Source organism: Acipenser ruthenus, chromosome 42 (assembly GCF_902713425.1).
Source record: "Acipenser ruthenus chromosome 42, fAciRut3.2 maternal haplotype, whole genome shotgun sequence".
NCBI classification, from domain to species: domain Eukaryota; kingdom Metazoa; phylum Chordata; class Actinopteri; order Acipenseriformes; family Acipenseridae; genus Acipenser; species Acipenser ruthenus.
In genome coordinates, this window is record NC_081230.1 from 1,047,451 (window position 1) to 1,063,631 (window position 16,181).

At 39.4% G+C, this 16,181-nt stretch overlaps 1 protein-coding gene and 1 long non-coding RNA gene across 4 annotated transcripts; both read right to left on the minus strand.

Annotated features, from left to right (window-relative positions):
- Positions 1-261: 261 nt before the first annotated feature.
- On the minus strand, positions 262-5,171 carry LOC131709291 (uncharacterized). The gene is made up of 2 exons (XR_009311455.1): positions 5,060-5,171; positions 262-1,014 (listed from the first exon to the last, which is right to left on the minus strand). It is a non-coding gene; the product is annotated as an uncharacterized LOC131709291 (long non-coding RNA).
- A 4,691-nt stretch (positions 5,172-9,862) lies between these two features.
- LOC131709273 (zinc finger protein 135-like) lies at positions 9,863-16,181 on the minus strand. 3 transcript variants are annotated; one of them, XM_059011665.1, is made up of 3 exons: positions 16,053-16,181; positions 12,105-12,425; positions 9,863-11,204 (listed from the first exon to the last, which is right to left on the minus strand). In XM_059011665.1, the coding sequence occupies exons 1-3, from the start codon at positions 16,135-16,137 to the stop codon at positions 10,540-10,542; spliced, it is 1,071 nt and encodes a 356-aa protein (XP_058867648.1). In that variant the 5' UTR covers positions 16,138-16,181; the 3' UTR covers positions 9,863-10,539. The 3 variants fall into 3 exon arrangements, with proteins under 3 accessions (XP_058867648.1, XP_058867646.1, XP_058867647.1); XM_059011663.1 differs by lacking the exon at positions 16,053-16,181 and adding an exon at positions 14,591-15,381 and having other exon boundaries at positions 12,105-12,440; XM_059011664.1 differs by lacking the exon at positions 16,053-16,181 and adding an exon at positions 14,591-15,360.

A 16,181-nucleotide genomic window follows, 5' to 3' on the forward strand; every position in this document is an offset into this window, starting at 1 on the left:
GGAGCAGAGCAGTTTCAGTACTGTGATGGAAGCCAGACTGCAGAGTTTCAAGTAAATTGTTGTCTGTGAGATGTTTCATCAGCTGGCTGGCTACAGCCCTTTCAAGAGTTTTGGAGAGAAAAGGAAGATTGGATATGGGACAGACATTAAATAAGACAGCCGGCTCAAGGGAGGGTTTTTTGAGCACTGGCGTTACTCGGGCAGTCTTAATATGACGTAAGATATTCTATTTTTTTGTAAACAAACAAAGAAACAAACAAATTGCAAATTTCACATCTTTATTTCATTATCATGATTTTAAGCAATTAAGAATCAATGCATCTCTATTTATTGCTGTGCAGTACAATTGTTTATGTCTTATTTTATTTGTTTCTGGAAATATTTTCTAAACTTAGAGGAACCAGGTTTTCTTTACTTTTGATTCAGCAGTAGGCACAACCTGGTGCACTCCTAATTTCTTATCCCTGAAGGATTCATATCTTTTGTTGATTGTTTACAGATCAGGGCTTTGGTCTTGTGAGGAATGTTAGTTGCGATGGTCATAGCCTAGATCATCGATCCATAAACCAGCACCATACTTTTGGAACTTGATGTTGTGGTTGGCCGTCACAATGAAAGACCTGTCACTGGGGACATGGAAATTGATGGAGATTGTATCAACACAGGATTTTTCATTGTGATTATCTTCCACAAAGACACAGACAAAGAGCTCCCCTTCCCCACTAAATTTACAGTAGTCGTTGGCTGGCAATCGTATGTAGCGGATCCGGGAGTCAGGTTTAAAAACACTCTTCACATTACTGGAAATTTTCCCACTCAACGATGCACCAGAGTCTGATACCGAACCTCCGATCTCAGCCCCCCCTTCCACCACCAATTCATTAAGCCTCATCCTCTCCACATGATAATAAATCCGAAGTGGCTTCCCGGTTGCATTGGCCACGTGGGTGTTTGAGTTGTCGTTCCCCATGTTCTCTTTCACGGTCAGACCACACAAACTAGAAGATCTGGAATCTAAAAAAATTAAACATGTAGAGTCACTTGAACAGAACTTCTGATTATTGAAATGTCATTTCAATCAAAGTTGTCTTAAAATGCTGAGCTTTTTAACAATGTTCTGGTTTTCATTCTCATTGTTCTCATTAGTATTGTTTTTGCTGAAACCAAAACCCATTACTGAGAAAGTGAATGAGTACCCATATGGAACAAACAAACATTTAAAATAAATAATGCATGTTAAAATACATGGCTAATATCGTTTTAAACTTACCTTATATTATCACATATATAATAAATATATATTAAAATATATATATATTATTATATGTTGTTATGAACCAAAATATCAATAAGCAAACTTCCAATACAAACTTGATATTTCAGGGTAACTTATTATGACTTATTTAAGGTGGTATGGCTGGATTACAATTTTAGATAGTTTTAGATTATGTTTAATGATGGCTTCACACAAGTGACTAAAACTGGCAGCACACACAGACACAGACACAGAATTTATTTTTGTATGCATCTGGTAGCAGTCAAGGGGTTAACTGTTAATTTATGACCAAAATCTGAACACATAGGTGTTTAGTCTAAAGACCTGTCATTAGTTGTAAATAAATGACAGTTGCCTGGTTCCATCTTGTTTGATGAATCCAAAACTTGAAGCAGGTGTTGTGTTGTTTCAGAAATAAAAAGGAAAATACAGTTAAAACTGCTCCAATGAGCCTGAATGAACTAGGAGATGCCATAGGCTTCATGGCAGAACATGCCACAAGACCTTCTCATGACATGCTTGCCCTTGTGTGTAAGACATCATTAAAGCTAGCAGTTCTGCAGGTGGACATTCAAAGGTTTTGATTTCAAGAAGTTATTATTATTATTATTATTATTATTATTATTGATTTCTTAGCAGACACCCTTATCCAGGGCGACTTACAATTGTTACAAGATATCACATTATTTTTACATACAATTACCCATTTATACAGTTGGGTTTTTACTGGAGCAATCTAGGTAAAGTACCTTGCTCAAGGGTACAGCAGCAGTGTCCCCACCGGGGATTGAACCCACGACCCTCCGGTCAAGAGTCCAGAGCCCTAACCACTACTCCACACTGCTGCCCCATAGTTAACTGTGTATGAAAATTACACAAAACCATGTATGTTACAAAGTGATATGCTTCATAAAATGTGCGAAATAATTGTTTAATAAGGTCCTGTGTGCTCTTCCAGGCAATTTTGAGCACCTTCCAGAGTGCATCCAAGCAGCTTGCCCTTCAGTTCATCTTGATTTGTAATCACACAATACCTGCTGCAGACAGGGCCAGAGCCCGTATTCATAAAAGGACTTAAGTGACAAAATTGGAAGTGAGGTTCTTACTTGGGCTACTGAAATAATGTGGAATTCATAAAACATGATCATTCAAGTAAGGTTCTTAATTCTCGTCTTGACGATAAGACACCTAAAGAGATGTTCTTTAGTTCAACAGGTGAGGTTACTGTGTGTGTTGTGTGTGTTTTTCTATGACAGGTGAGGTTACTGTGTGTGTTGTGTATGCTTTTCTATGACAGGTGAGGTTACTGTGTGTGTTGTGTGTGTTTTTCTATGACAGGTGAGGTTACTGTGTGTGTTGTGTATGCTTCTCTATGACAGGTGAGGTTACTGTGTGTGTTGTGTATGCTTTTCTATGACAGGTGAGGTTACTGTGTGTGTTGTGTATGCTTTTCTATGACAGGTGAGGTTACTGTGTGTGTTGTGTAAGCTTATCTATGACAGGTGCAGTAATATGCCCAGTTTTATTTAAACATATTAATCATTCATGGATGAATTTAATTTAAACTTTCATGTACTCATTGTGTTTGTGTCATTAATCAGTTTAACAGAGATAAAAAAAAACATTGGGGACAGCACAGCATGTATTATGAGTCAATACATATATCTTGTTTATTTATGATGATATATAAACTTAGTTTAAAGTCAGAAGTGTTTTTAAAATAGTTTATTTTGTTTCAATGATGTGTATGCTTTTCTAAAAACGCAGAATGATGATAACAGTTTTAATTCAGTGTAGGGTAGAATTCTATAGCTCAAGCTATACTGCCAACAGTGCTGATAATAAATCATTCACATAGAAAGAACTGGACCTTGTCACACAATTCCTTCTCAGCATTTTAATTAAGAAACATAGTTTGTTTGATAGCATTAATGAAAAATAAAGCAGCAATGTTCACATGACTGTAATATACCATGTGCATGTACTGTATATGCACTAGTGGATCATTACACTATAATATACCATTCACATGTATTGTATATGCACTAGTGGATCATTACACTATAATATACCATAATATATATATATATATATATATATATATATATATATATATATATATATATATATATGATTTTCGGTTTTAACCGATAAAACCCGATGAAACACCCCCGATACAAAACTAAAAATGAAATCTGTGGATAGCCAATAAACACCGGAAAACACAGTCAAAACTGTGGAAATTGTTAATCAATTCATGTTGACTTTACCCTTTTCTCATTAAAAAAATAAAATCTACTACAAAAAATAATGAAATACGTTTCCCAGTGTTGCTGAGCAATGTCCAACCTTCCTGACTTGCATCTATCCTTGATTCGTTCTGAAGACTTTAAACTTTAAACTCACCCCAACTACTAAATGACAGCACATTCCTACATTTCTATTGGAGACTCTGCTTGCAAGATTTTTAAACGAGATTACAATCAGGATAGTAATAGGCTTGTTAGCGAGATTTAAAGCTGTATTACAGTTAAGATATGGAGGATTTAAAACAGAATTGTGGCGAAATGTACAAAAATGCCTCCACACAAAAAACCCAGAAGAATGACAGCAAAGGAAAGAAGGTACAATTTAAGTGTGCAAGTACTGTCGAGTTACTACTAACTATACATATTTTGACAGAAAAAAACGCTCAAGCATTTTGGAAAGTAACCAAAAACACTAATTTCATAAAGTTTATCAAAAACGAAAGCCCCGAAAAAAACGATTTACATAAAACTCGAAAATAACTCAAAATAAGCACCGAAAAATACAATTAATAAAACCCAAAAAACAAGCCCTAATTATATTGTATAGGATCTGATCCCTGTTCATGTACGTTTCAGTGTTTTACTTTTGAATAAATCCAGAAGATTTTTTTTTTAATTTAGTGTGACCAGTTATTTTTTTTTTTTTCTCCCCTGCCAGTTTGGGAATTATTGCACCACTTCACAGACTCTCTTACTGCCAGTGAAGAGGCCCAGGAGATAATACAGGTTCCCTTCAGCCTCCACTCTCTGAGCAGTGCTTCCCTTTTACATCAGACAGTCTCATGCCAGAGAAGCCCTTTCCAGGAGTTGATCACCTGTCTATAGAGGGAGATGGCTGGTTTCAGATCTGAAACCATTCATTTCATGACTGGACTGCTGTGTATACCTCTGTCTCTCTCTTTATCTCTGTGTGTGTCTGTCCTGGACTGCTATCTATACCTCCATCTGTCTCTCTTTATCTCTGTGTGTGTCTGTCCTGGACTGCTGTCTATACCTCTGTCTCTCTCTTTATCTCTGTGTGTGTCTGTCCAGGACTGCTGTCTATACCTCTGTCTCTGTCTCTCTTTATCTCTGTATATGTCTATAATGGACTGATGTCTATACCTCTGTCTGTCTCTCTTTATCTCTGTCCTGGACTGCTGTCTATACCTTTGTCTCAGTCTCTCTTTAGTAGAAGGATCTTAATATTTCATGGTATCTCAGACATTCACTGAATTATTAGAGTCATGTGTTTGGACTATTGCTGTACCCTTTGTTCTTTACAATGACAACTAGAAGAGCTCTGAATACTGTAACAAAACTTGTACGACTGCCATGAATCAATTAGAATTACTAACAAGCGTCTTTACATAACCTGCATTGTGCTACAAAGCAATTCAACACAAACATGGATATTAAGTGCTCAAAATATTTTCTAAAGCAGAAACATTCCAACATCACATACAATATAATTTGTAACATCAAGAATACTTACAGGACAGTTGTGAGCAACAAGTTGCTGTAGTTTCTTCAGAAGAGATCTGCTCCCTGTTAACAGCTAGTTAAACAGATGACTGCCAGGGAATGTGTGCTTCCTTAAATAATCCTCTCAGGTGGGCGTGTAGATCTGCAAAATACACCCATCTACCAATACATGGTGGGGGGGGGGGCTAGTAATTACAATGTATCCTCCCTCATTTCAACAACAGCTATCGCTACTGTCTTAATTATGTTTAACATGCTCAAAAGGACAAAACTCTTGGTGCTGTATTATTATGTATTTTTTAGCAGATGCCCTTATCCAGGGCGACTTATAAGATATCACATTATTTTTACATACAATTACCCATTTATACAGTTGGGTTTTTACTGGAGCAATCTAGGTAAAGTACCTTGCTCAAGGGTACAGCAGCAGTGTTCCCCACCTGGGATTGAACCCACGACCCTCCGGACAAGAGTCCAGAGCCCTAATCACTACTCCACACTGCTGCCCCTCTCTGTATAGTGAGTCTCGGCAGTTCCGCCAAGATTTTCTAACTTGTACGAGGAACTACCGTTCCTCTCAATATGTGGGATTTGTACTTCACATCCCTCCTCATTTCATTGTCCAATGAATTCACATCCTCAGCAGTTTCATTTCTATACACTTTAGAAACTCATCTTCCAGATTCTTTTTTCAGTGCATGTCAAGAAACCGGAATAAGATCTTCATCTCTTTAGTTTCTTTACCCATGAATGATATGTTTTGATATATAATGTATTCCTTCAAACTAACCAATACATTTTTAAAGAACATGTATGTGATCTCTACACCCTGTTATGCTGTTTGACCAATTAAAAAAAATAAGACATAAAAACCTGGTTATTGATTTAGATGCAACAAGAAACAATACTGCTGTGTTTAATTTATACACAAACTGGATTCATCATGAAAACCGAGTCATGAGGAACATTAAAACCAAGAGAAGGATATTATTATTATTATTATTATTATTATTATTATTATTTATTTATTTATTTATTTATTTATTTATTAGCAGACGCCCTTATGCAGGGCGACATTTTAGATGGAGTGCAGATGCAGCGCCGACAAGCGGTTGCAGAACTTAGCTCCCGCTATTCCTTATCCAATGCTGCCATCGTGTGGCCATTTAGTAGAACTGTTGGTAATATATATATTTTTTTTTACCTGAACACAGCTCAGTGACAAGCGGTTGCTGGTGCCCTCTGCTGTTTGTAATGAGTAGTACAGGTATTGAAAATCAGCAATTAATTTATTTATTTATTTATTTATTTATTTATTTATTAGCAGACAACCTGATCCAGGGCGACTTTCAATTGTTACAAGTTATCACAGTACAAAGTATCACATTCTAAAATATCACATTACAGAATATCATAATACAGATAAAAGCAGTTATGAAAGTACCATAAAATCAATTCAAGTAAGAGCAAAATAATAAAGCACACAGTAAATTATAAGAGCGAATTCGACTAAGAGCAGCTAAACCTGATAGTAACTATTTGCTTATATGAGTCCAGTAAGAACACGTAGTAAGCATGATAAATGCATGAGAATGATTTCAAATAAGAGCAATTACAGAAAACGTTATTATTTACACATACAGCACTCTCCTGCGTATCCTGTAAATATTCTGTTTGCTGTATTTTAAGAATGTATCTGAAATGTCTATTTTTGCACAGGGGTTAAGGTTAATCTGAGTCATTTCAAGGGCAACTGAGCTTTGTTCAAATAAATAATAAATAATAAATATCACAACAAACAGTTCTACTAAATGGCCACACGATGACAGCATTGGATAAGGAATAGCGAGAGCTCCGTACTGCCCGACTCCATGAAGTGCAGGTTTACTGCACAGGAAGCCCCGTGACCCGACACCTCCCCATGTGAGTTTAATTATTTATTCTTAAAACCAATACTATTTTAATCCACAGCAGGGACTGATAAAACAGCCTTTGTACAGCAGTTGCCCTGCGGTGTGCAGGTCAGGGAGCTGTGTGGGTGCTGGAGTGCGCTGCAGAGCGGATTTCCACTCCATCACACAAGGGAATATAAAGGATGCCGTGTTCAGAGCTGACTCTGCGATTTTGTGTGTGGAGATATTGAAACCACTGAAGCTGTGTAAAAAGAAAAAAAGTGAAGAAAATGTACGTGATCTCTAACTCACTGTTTGACAAATAAAAATTCAAAAATAAAAGTATGTGTGACGCCTATTTCCCTACAAGCCCTTGTCTTTAACCACGGGAGCACACAGACTCTTACGGGGCTTTGAAACCGCACATCACTTTGCGCGGATCCTTACTCATGTCTGTCCCACAGGAGTTCCCTGGCTGTAGTTTATGTGGCTGTTCTTTGATCTCATGCTGTGTTACAGGAGTGTGCAGAGCTGCTAGTCTGTGATGGTTGATTCTAGTGTGAGCAGAGCTGCTAGACTGTGATGGTTGATTCTAGTGTGTGCAGAGCTGCTAGTCTGTGATGGTTGATTCTAGTGTGTGCAGAGCTGCTAGTCTGTGATGGTTGATTCTAGTGTGTGCAGAGCTGCTAGTCTGTGGTGGTGGATTCTAGTGTGTGCAGAGCTGCTAGTCTGTGATGGTTGCTTCTAGTGTGTGCAGAGCTGCTAGTCTGTGATGGTTGATTCTAGTGTGTGCAGAGCTGCTAGTCTGTGATGGTTGATTCTAGTGTGTGCAGAGCTGCTAGTCTGTGATGGTTGCTTCTAGTGTGTGCAGAGCTACTAGTCTGTGACGGTTGATTCTAGTGTGTGCAGAGCTGCTAGTCTGTGACGGTTGATTCTAGAGTGTGCAGAGCTGCTAGTCTGTGATGGTTGATTCTAGTGTGTGCAGAGCTGCTAGTCTGTGATGGTTGATTCTAGTGTGTGCAGAGCTGCTAGACTGTGATGGTTGATTCTAGTGTGTGCAGAGCTGCTAGTCTGTGATGGTTGATTCTAGTGTGTGCAGAGCTGCTAGTCTGTGATGGTTGATTCTAGTGTGTGCAGAGCTGCTAGTCTGTGGTGGTTGATTCTAGTGTGTGCAGAGCTGCTAGTCTGTGATGGTTGATTCTAGTGTGTGGAGACAATCCTGTTATTGTATCTGTGATTTGACAGGACACTGACTGGTGTCTGGTTTATGTTCTCCACTAGATGTCACTGTTTCCTCAGCTTTTTTGTATCAACATTCAGAAGTCTTGAAATTAATATAGATTAATGGATGACCACAGGCACGAAATAGCAGAGGGGAGGGGAGGGGGTGGGAAGTAAAGTTGATCCTCTGTTATATCATTAAAAATAATAACTCTGTGTTACATGATTCAACTACAGCAGTGCAATCTGTGATTCTTTAGTTCTTGTTTCTAGCTATGTTTTGTTTGATGAAATCAAAAAGAAATAACAAAAAAATAACTAAACACAGTCAGGTGTGTTTTGCACACTGTTTTTGGTGCTGGGACTCTGTATCAGCCTATAGGGTTAATAACTAATACTACACTGTACTTCCTCTTTATTAGCTTGTGGTTTGAATGCTCATTTTGAATTGATTTGAATGCTCATTTTGAATTGATTTGAATACTCATTTTGAATTGATTTGAATACTCATTTTGAATTGATTTGAATGCTCATTTTGAATTGATTTGAATACTCATTTTGAATTGATTTGAATGCTCATTTTGAATTGATTTGAATACTCATTTTGAATTGATTTGAATGCTCATTTTGAATTGATTTGAATACTCATTTTGAATTGATCTGAATACTCATTTTGAAGTGATTTGAATGCTCAATTTGAATTGATTTGAATACTCATTTTGAATTGATTTGAATGCTCATTTTGAATTGATTTGAATACTCATTTTGAATTGATTTGAATACTCATTTTGAATTGATCTGAATACTCATTTTGAATTGATTTGAATACTCATTTTGAATTGATTTGAATGCTCATTTTGAATTGATTTGAATACTCATTTTGAATTGATTTGAATACTCATTTTGAATTGATTTGAATACTCATTTTGAATTGATTTGAATGCTCATTTTGTTGAAATCTGTTAAAGAGAATGTAGTTCTGGGATTTTAAAATGGCATCAGAACTACATTTCCCAGTGCCTAGTGCTCCTAATGAAGCCAGCAATGACAACCATCTGGGTCAATTGCAATGAACTTGTGGACTCAGTACAGAGCTGCATACTAAGCTGTGGAGCAGCTAATCATAATCTACTTCAAACCAAAGATGGAGGCATTGTTGCTAAAAGTCCCATTTCCAAGTATTGAAAATGCCTGTTCTGTCTCCCATTCCCGATTCTGCAGTTTATAAATCCTCCATCCCTGATTCTAACTTCCATGCAGGCGTGTGAGATTGCTGTTTAAAATCTCACAACCTAGCAATCTAAAACACTACAAATAATAACGACTTGAAACTACCTAATATCTAACGAGAGCATTTCCAAAATCATAAATAATAAAAAGTTATATCAAACTTGTAACAGCGGGGAACATTTTACAGGAAAGTGTAGAACTGAAACGGGCTTCAAAGCAACGTCAAGTTAAACTATTTGTATAAACCACAGAGCTATATAATACTTAATGACAAAATATATGCCTGATTGTACATGGATCGCTTGTATGAGCAGACAGCAGTTTAAAAAGCTACTCCAGTCATGGTATATATAAGAAATGCAGAAACAAGGACGTCTACGGTATTTATTACTGGATGTTTAAAATGAAATCCTTGATTGACAAGACACTGAACATCATTTAAAACAGCATTTCATACAGGCAACAAAGCATTTTTAATATAGATTTTATTGGCTTTAGTTGTCTCGTTGTCAATCAACAAATTGATATTAAAAACACAGAACCTACGTTTGTTAATAGAGTACACAAGAGAGAGAGGACAGTATTAAACACATCCTGAGCAGAAATCATCTCGTTCAGAAGCAATGCTATGCAGCACATTACATTCCTAAAAGCTCTCTGGTGCCCCCTGCTGGAAACAGTACTGCTTTACACTGCAAGCTGCCCGCATGATAACTGCAGTACACTGTGCTGTGTCTTGAGGTACCGCAGATTCACCGTGGTATCGAGGAAGCTTCAACAGAACCCACTGCAAGAGGCTGAGCAACGCATGAGAAAGGAAAGAGAAACGTGCATTCATAATAACAATCTATTTAATATATTACTAATGTGAGGTAACACAATCCGAATGCTCAACAAGACGATCAATACAAGATGTACTCGTTCATATTTGAGTATGTGAGCTTTTGATCTGAACAGATTGTGATTAGGGGGGACCCTGTTTATCAAGCAGGTTTATTATTTTGTTTTCAGTAAATATTTCTGTATTTAATCAAATGCACTCCTGTTGTTTAGGTGTCCCCAAGTGTCTGCAATTCTGAGAATGTTCTCGAGTCCTGCAAGAGTGTGCAACTGACTTCACTTCTTCACACTAAGTGCAGGGATAGGCTTACACACCTATGTGAATTTTATGGTGTCTTTTAAGGTTTCCAAACAGGCTGAATCTCTTCCCACAAACAGCACAGTGATGTGGTTTCTCTCGTGTGTGAATGTCTTTGTGTTTTTTAAGGTTTCCTAAGTGACTGAATCTCTTCCCACACTCAGCACAGTGATAAGGTTTCTCTCCTGTGATAATGCGCTGGTGTGAATGAAGATTTCCTAACTGTGTGAAACTCTTATCACTGGTCTGTATGTGGGAAGGTTTCTCTCCTGTGTGAATGCGCTGGTGTCTTTTAAGCAGCGATATATGATTGAAACTCTTCCCACAATCAGCCCAGGAACACGTAGTCCCTCCTGTGGGATTTCCCTTGTGAGTTTCAGGAGCGTCTAATTGACAGGAACTCTTCCCACCTTTAATAGAATGAGGCAAGGTCTTCAAGTTGCCCTGGGTTTCTGAATTGTTAAAACATGCAGAATGTGGCGTCTCTGTACTCTCCACAGTAAGTGGGTGTCTGTCTTGTAAAGAAGGGATTTTAACTGAGTGAGTTCTCAATGTCTTCACATACTCTTCTTGGGGTGTCGTTTCTCTGTGTTTCTTGCACTGTGGTTTGCCTCTAGTAGAGTTTTTGCACTGGGGTGATGGAGTGGAGTCGTGTTCTCCATCTACTTTAGAAGCTAAAGAAAGAAAGAGAAGAGAGACAAAGGTTATTGTACAGCATTCTTCCACATGCACTGTTCTGCAGGGCTTCATGTCATAAACATGACAATAACAACACAGCAATGCTTACTGTGAGACACACAAGAATGAAATGTGCCGCTGAGAGCAAACATTACAGTCCCTGGGATAGTTGTAGTGAGATGAGCTTTTAAACATGATATTGTATTTGAATAAAGTGTAAGAAATAAAATAAGACTGATGGGTCATACAATACGGGTTCACTCTCATTGTGGCGATGCTGCTGCATACTCTCCACAGAAATGCTCTACTGAAATGTTTTTTTCCGGGGACGCTAAGCAACCCGACTGGATTTGGCATCACCCAGTGATGGGACATGTGATCCCTGCAGCTCTGTACAGCTGAGGGAGCAGCACAACTGCAAACAGTCTACCAGGAATGGGGAAAGGCACAGATCTAACACAGGCGTGTCCAAGGCTGGCCCTTCCACTCCTGCTCTTTGTTCCAAACCTGTTCTAAGTTGTTTAATTGAACCAGTTAAAGCTCCATCCAGGCACAGGAACAGCACTTTATAGAAGTGAACCTGTTCAATGTGGAGTGGAATGGCCTCCATGAGCGTGATTGGACAGCGCTGATCTCACAGCATTCTAAAGAGGCGTGGCAGTGGCTGCACATCTAGCGTGATTGGACAGCGCTGATCTCACAGCATTCTAAAGAGGCGTGGCAGTGGCTGCACATCTAGCAGGTGCCTCAGGAGCAAGCACAGTGATGTCCTTGTTGACATAGTGGTTGGGCAGCTCCCCTTGTTAAAATATGAATCTCAAGCACACTGCTGGTGTTCAGTACCAGGTTCTGCAGGATCAATAGGCAGCTCAATGCTGCTTGTTTTGTAGGATTACCTCCAAATCCCAGATCACATCCAGATGGAGAATCATCACACAGGTTGGATCCCAGCTTGTTGTTCTCCTCAAGTGTACAGACATTATTTTCAGTAGGAAGTTCCTCTGCGATGGAGACACATTCCTGTTCTATGAATTCCTCTTTAATAGGAACACATTCCTGTTCAGGGATGTCTTCATCTTTAACACATGGCAGCTCTGTAACCTGTATTAGACTTGCACACCACTCCTGCTCAAAGGACTCCTCTTGTGTGTAAACTGCTTCTATCTTTGGCCCCTCCTGTGCTTCAGATTCAGGGATAGCGTGGCTCTCTATGGGATCTGTGGGAAACAAAACTGTATAAAATTACAACTCTTACTTACTAGCTAGGCTCCTCTACAAAGCCAGCCCCTTGTCAGAATGACTGAATAGATTCAATTCTTTTAGCCTGTCTGCATACGACATGCCTTTTAAACCCAGGATAATTCTGGTTGCTCTTCTTTGCACTCTTTCTAGAGCAGCAATATCCTTTTTGTAACGAGGTGACCAGAACTGAACACAATATTCTAGATGTGGTCTTGCTAATGCATTGTAAAGTTTTAACATTACTTCCCTTGATTTAAATTCAACACTTCTCACAATATATCCGAGCATCTTGTTGGCCTTTTTTATAGCTTCCCCACATTGTCTAGATGAAGACATTTCTGAGTCAACATAATGTCACCGGGTCTAAGAAGAGTTATTTCCCTTATTTGATTTATTTATTTTTAATTAATACAGTTACTTTACCCTGTTTTTAACTCCCAAATTAAAACACATTTTCCCTCGCAGCAGGAAACCGCACAACAGCTGAGGACAACAGAGGCAAGTCTCAGCAAAGTGTCTGAGGAATGTCTTTCTGTGAACTCATACTGTATTGTGATCATGGTTGGGATGGAAACATCACCACGAGGGACATTACACTGACTGCCCATAACAGCGCTACAACATCACCACGAGGGACATTACAGCGACTGCCCATAACAGCACTATGACATCACCACGAGGGACATTACAGCGACTGCACATAATAGCACCACGACATCACCGCGAGGGACATTACAGCGATTGCACATAACAGCACTATGACATCACCGCAAGGGACATTACACTGACTGCCCATAACAGCGCTACAACATCACCACGAGGGACATTACAGCGATTGCACATAACAGCACTACGACATCACCACGAGGGACATTACAGCGATTGCACATAACAGCACTACGACATCACCACGAGGGACATTACAGCGATTGCACATAACAGCACTACGACATCACCACGAGGGACATTACAGCGACTGCACATAACAGCACTACGACATCACCACGAGGGTCATTACAGCAACTGCACATAACAGCACTATGACATCACCACGAGGGACATTACAGCGACTGCACATAACAGCACTATGACATCACCACGAGGGACATTACAGCGACGCAGTCAGAGTGGGCTTCACCACAGATTTTCTGATTGCAGACGACGAAAGTTTTTTTTTTTCACTGTTCCCATACAGTTCCATCATAACTAGACTGGTAAATACGAGAAGTACAACCTCCATGCAATAAAAGCGTGTTTCCACAAGCATTTTTTTTATGTAGTTAGGCTGCATATTTTTTTCACTTGTTTCAGAATGATATTCAGCACGTGTTTTGATTATATATATATATAATGTATATGATTACTCCTCCAATGGACTTCTGGGATTGGGCTAGGACTATATAAAGAAGGACAGGACAGTCAATCCCATGATGCAGTTCGGTACTCAATTACAAGCGCCATTTGTGGAGCCCACTCAGCACTGAATACATTGCGATGATGCTGTGGTGCAGCCCCAGGATATACCGGTATTTTTTATTTTTTTTTTAACAACAATACAATATATCGTTAATATAAAGTGTCTGGCTCTTATTAATGCTTGATTATGTCAAGAAACATTTCGCCAGGGCGAGCGTGAATAAGCTAAAAGCATTGTGAGCGCGCTATTATTTCTAGTACTGCTGTTAATCAGGGTCTGTACACTGTGTCTAATAAAAGGCTCTATTAAAAGACCCTCACAAATACATCACAGAGATATTTACATTCTCAACCTCTGCAACATGGTCTGTGACTGTCTCAGCGGGACTCTATACACTTTACCAGAAGGACACCGTGTGTCTCTAATTACAGACTGGTTAAGACTTACCAATATAGTAGTTTTAGTTTCTAGAATACCTATTTAAATATGAATTAGACTAGGTTAGATGCACTGCATTCTTATAATCTATAAAATAACACAATGCCTCTATTAGACTCCTTATATAACCAATATTAGGACAGGGCTGTGCTATTAACCGCGCTTATAATAATCAAACACTTTAAAACGTGTCTGAAGAGAGATTCGAACCAAGATCTTTCCAGTAGAAGGTGGTTTGAGGTGTTGGATTGACCGAGCAATACCACACAATAAAACCAATCTTACCTTGAAATATGAAAGGCTGTTTAATGTCTGCATGTGCAGCGTTTATACACCCTCGCACGGCTTTCAGCTCGCTCTCTGATATTTCCAATCTCAGCTTCAGAGTTTCATTCTCTCTCTTCACTGCAGACATGTCCTCTTGTAATTCAGTGAATTTGCTGCGGACAGCTTCAGTAATCGCGCACACGACGCTGTCTAGAGCCGCTTTCACTGCGAGCTCGACGGTGGAGGCGAGCTCGTCTTGAAACAACGACACGGAGACACTGACGCGTCCATCTTCACTGGTTTAGTTTGAGACTGCTCTAGCGGAAACCTCTTTGCATTCAGAAACACCGCCTTCGGTTTGTATTTACTAAGATATATGTGTTTTTATCGTAGCCTCCCCATTCAAATACATGCATCACACACAGACTTTGCAAGCAGTAGCAACCCTTTCTATGTGCGGTTCTGAAATGAAAGCGTCCCAAGCAGAAGGCGAGGCTGGGTGGATCCGCAGTGTATGTTTGGCTCTTTGGTCTCCCTATGGAAGCGAGGGCGGGTCGAGGAGGTTCTGAAACTGGATCGCAGAGTCTCCATGTCGGCTCTGTGAGCGCTGTGTTGGATGCGATGCGGACACTGCGCGGAATCCGACATGGAGGCAGATTCGACTGTCTCTGCTGAGAATGTGACATCATCAGAAAGCAGAGACAGCGCAGCGAGTTAACATCCCAAACAACATGCTTTTGACAGCACCGATTAACTTGCGTGCTGGTTTAGTACCGTGCTCCGTGCAGCCACGGGATCAGCCCCAGGTAGTGCGCTGCTTTCAGCTCCGTGCAATTGACTCGTACTGATGTAAATGTTGTCAAAAAGCATATTGGTAGTGTTCTTACAGCGCAGATTTCCGCAGCGCTGCACAGATACGCCTTCTTACGCCTTGTCAACGCTGTATTAAATACACGGTAACCCTTTAAAATAAGCGTCTGTTCATATGTAATGCATGATGAATTGCAGACACGGAATTACATTATTACAATTTGAAATGTATTCATCATGAATTCACATTGTATCAGCTGATAAATGTATACTGTTACAATAAAGTTCATGTTCAACAATGACATCAAACTGACTCTGTATAGTCTGAGAATCCAGAAACTAACTACAGGACGTGTAAACATTACAATGAGGTTATAATGGACTGCAAATGAATGCAATCCGCATGTGTGATACATTATGATAAATGAAACAATTCAATGTAATTACGTGTCACTATATACATCAAACAAATAGGATAAGTCATTCATTATGCAACTAGAGTATAAACAGGGGATGTTGTTGGTAAGTTTCCCAAAGGTTTGGAGAAGCAACGTGACGTCAAACAGAGAGCAGCCAGGAGCAGCAAGCGCAGCCAGCTCTGAAATACAAGAACACGACCAACCTTAAAATAACTCTCCTAACCCCAAACAAATAACCTGTGTGCATTCACCTGCTTTAACGAGCTCTGTGCGTCGTAATCTGCAAAACAAACGCAAACACCTCCTCGCTTGGCTTCCTTTTGAACAAACCAACATATTTAATGAGATCCAGCTGTTCCACACTGAGACACGCCCCCTGT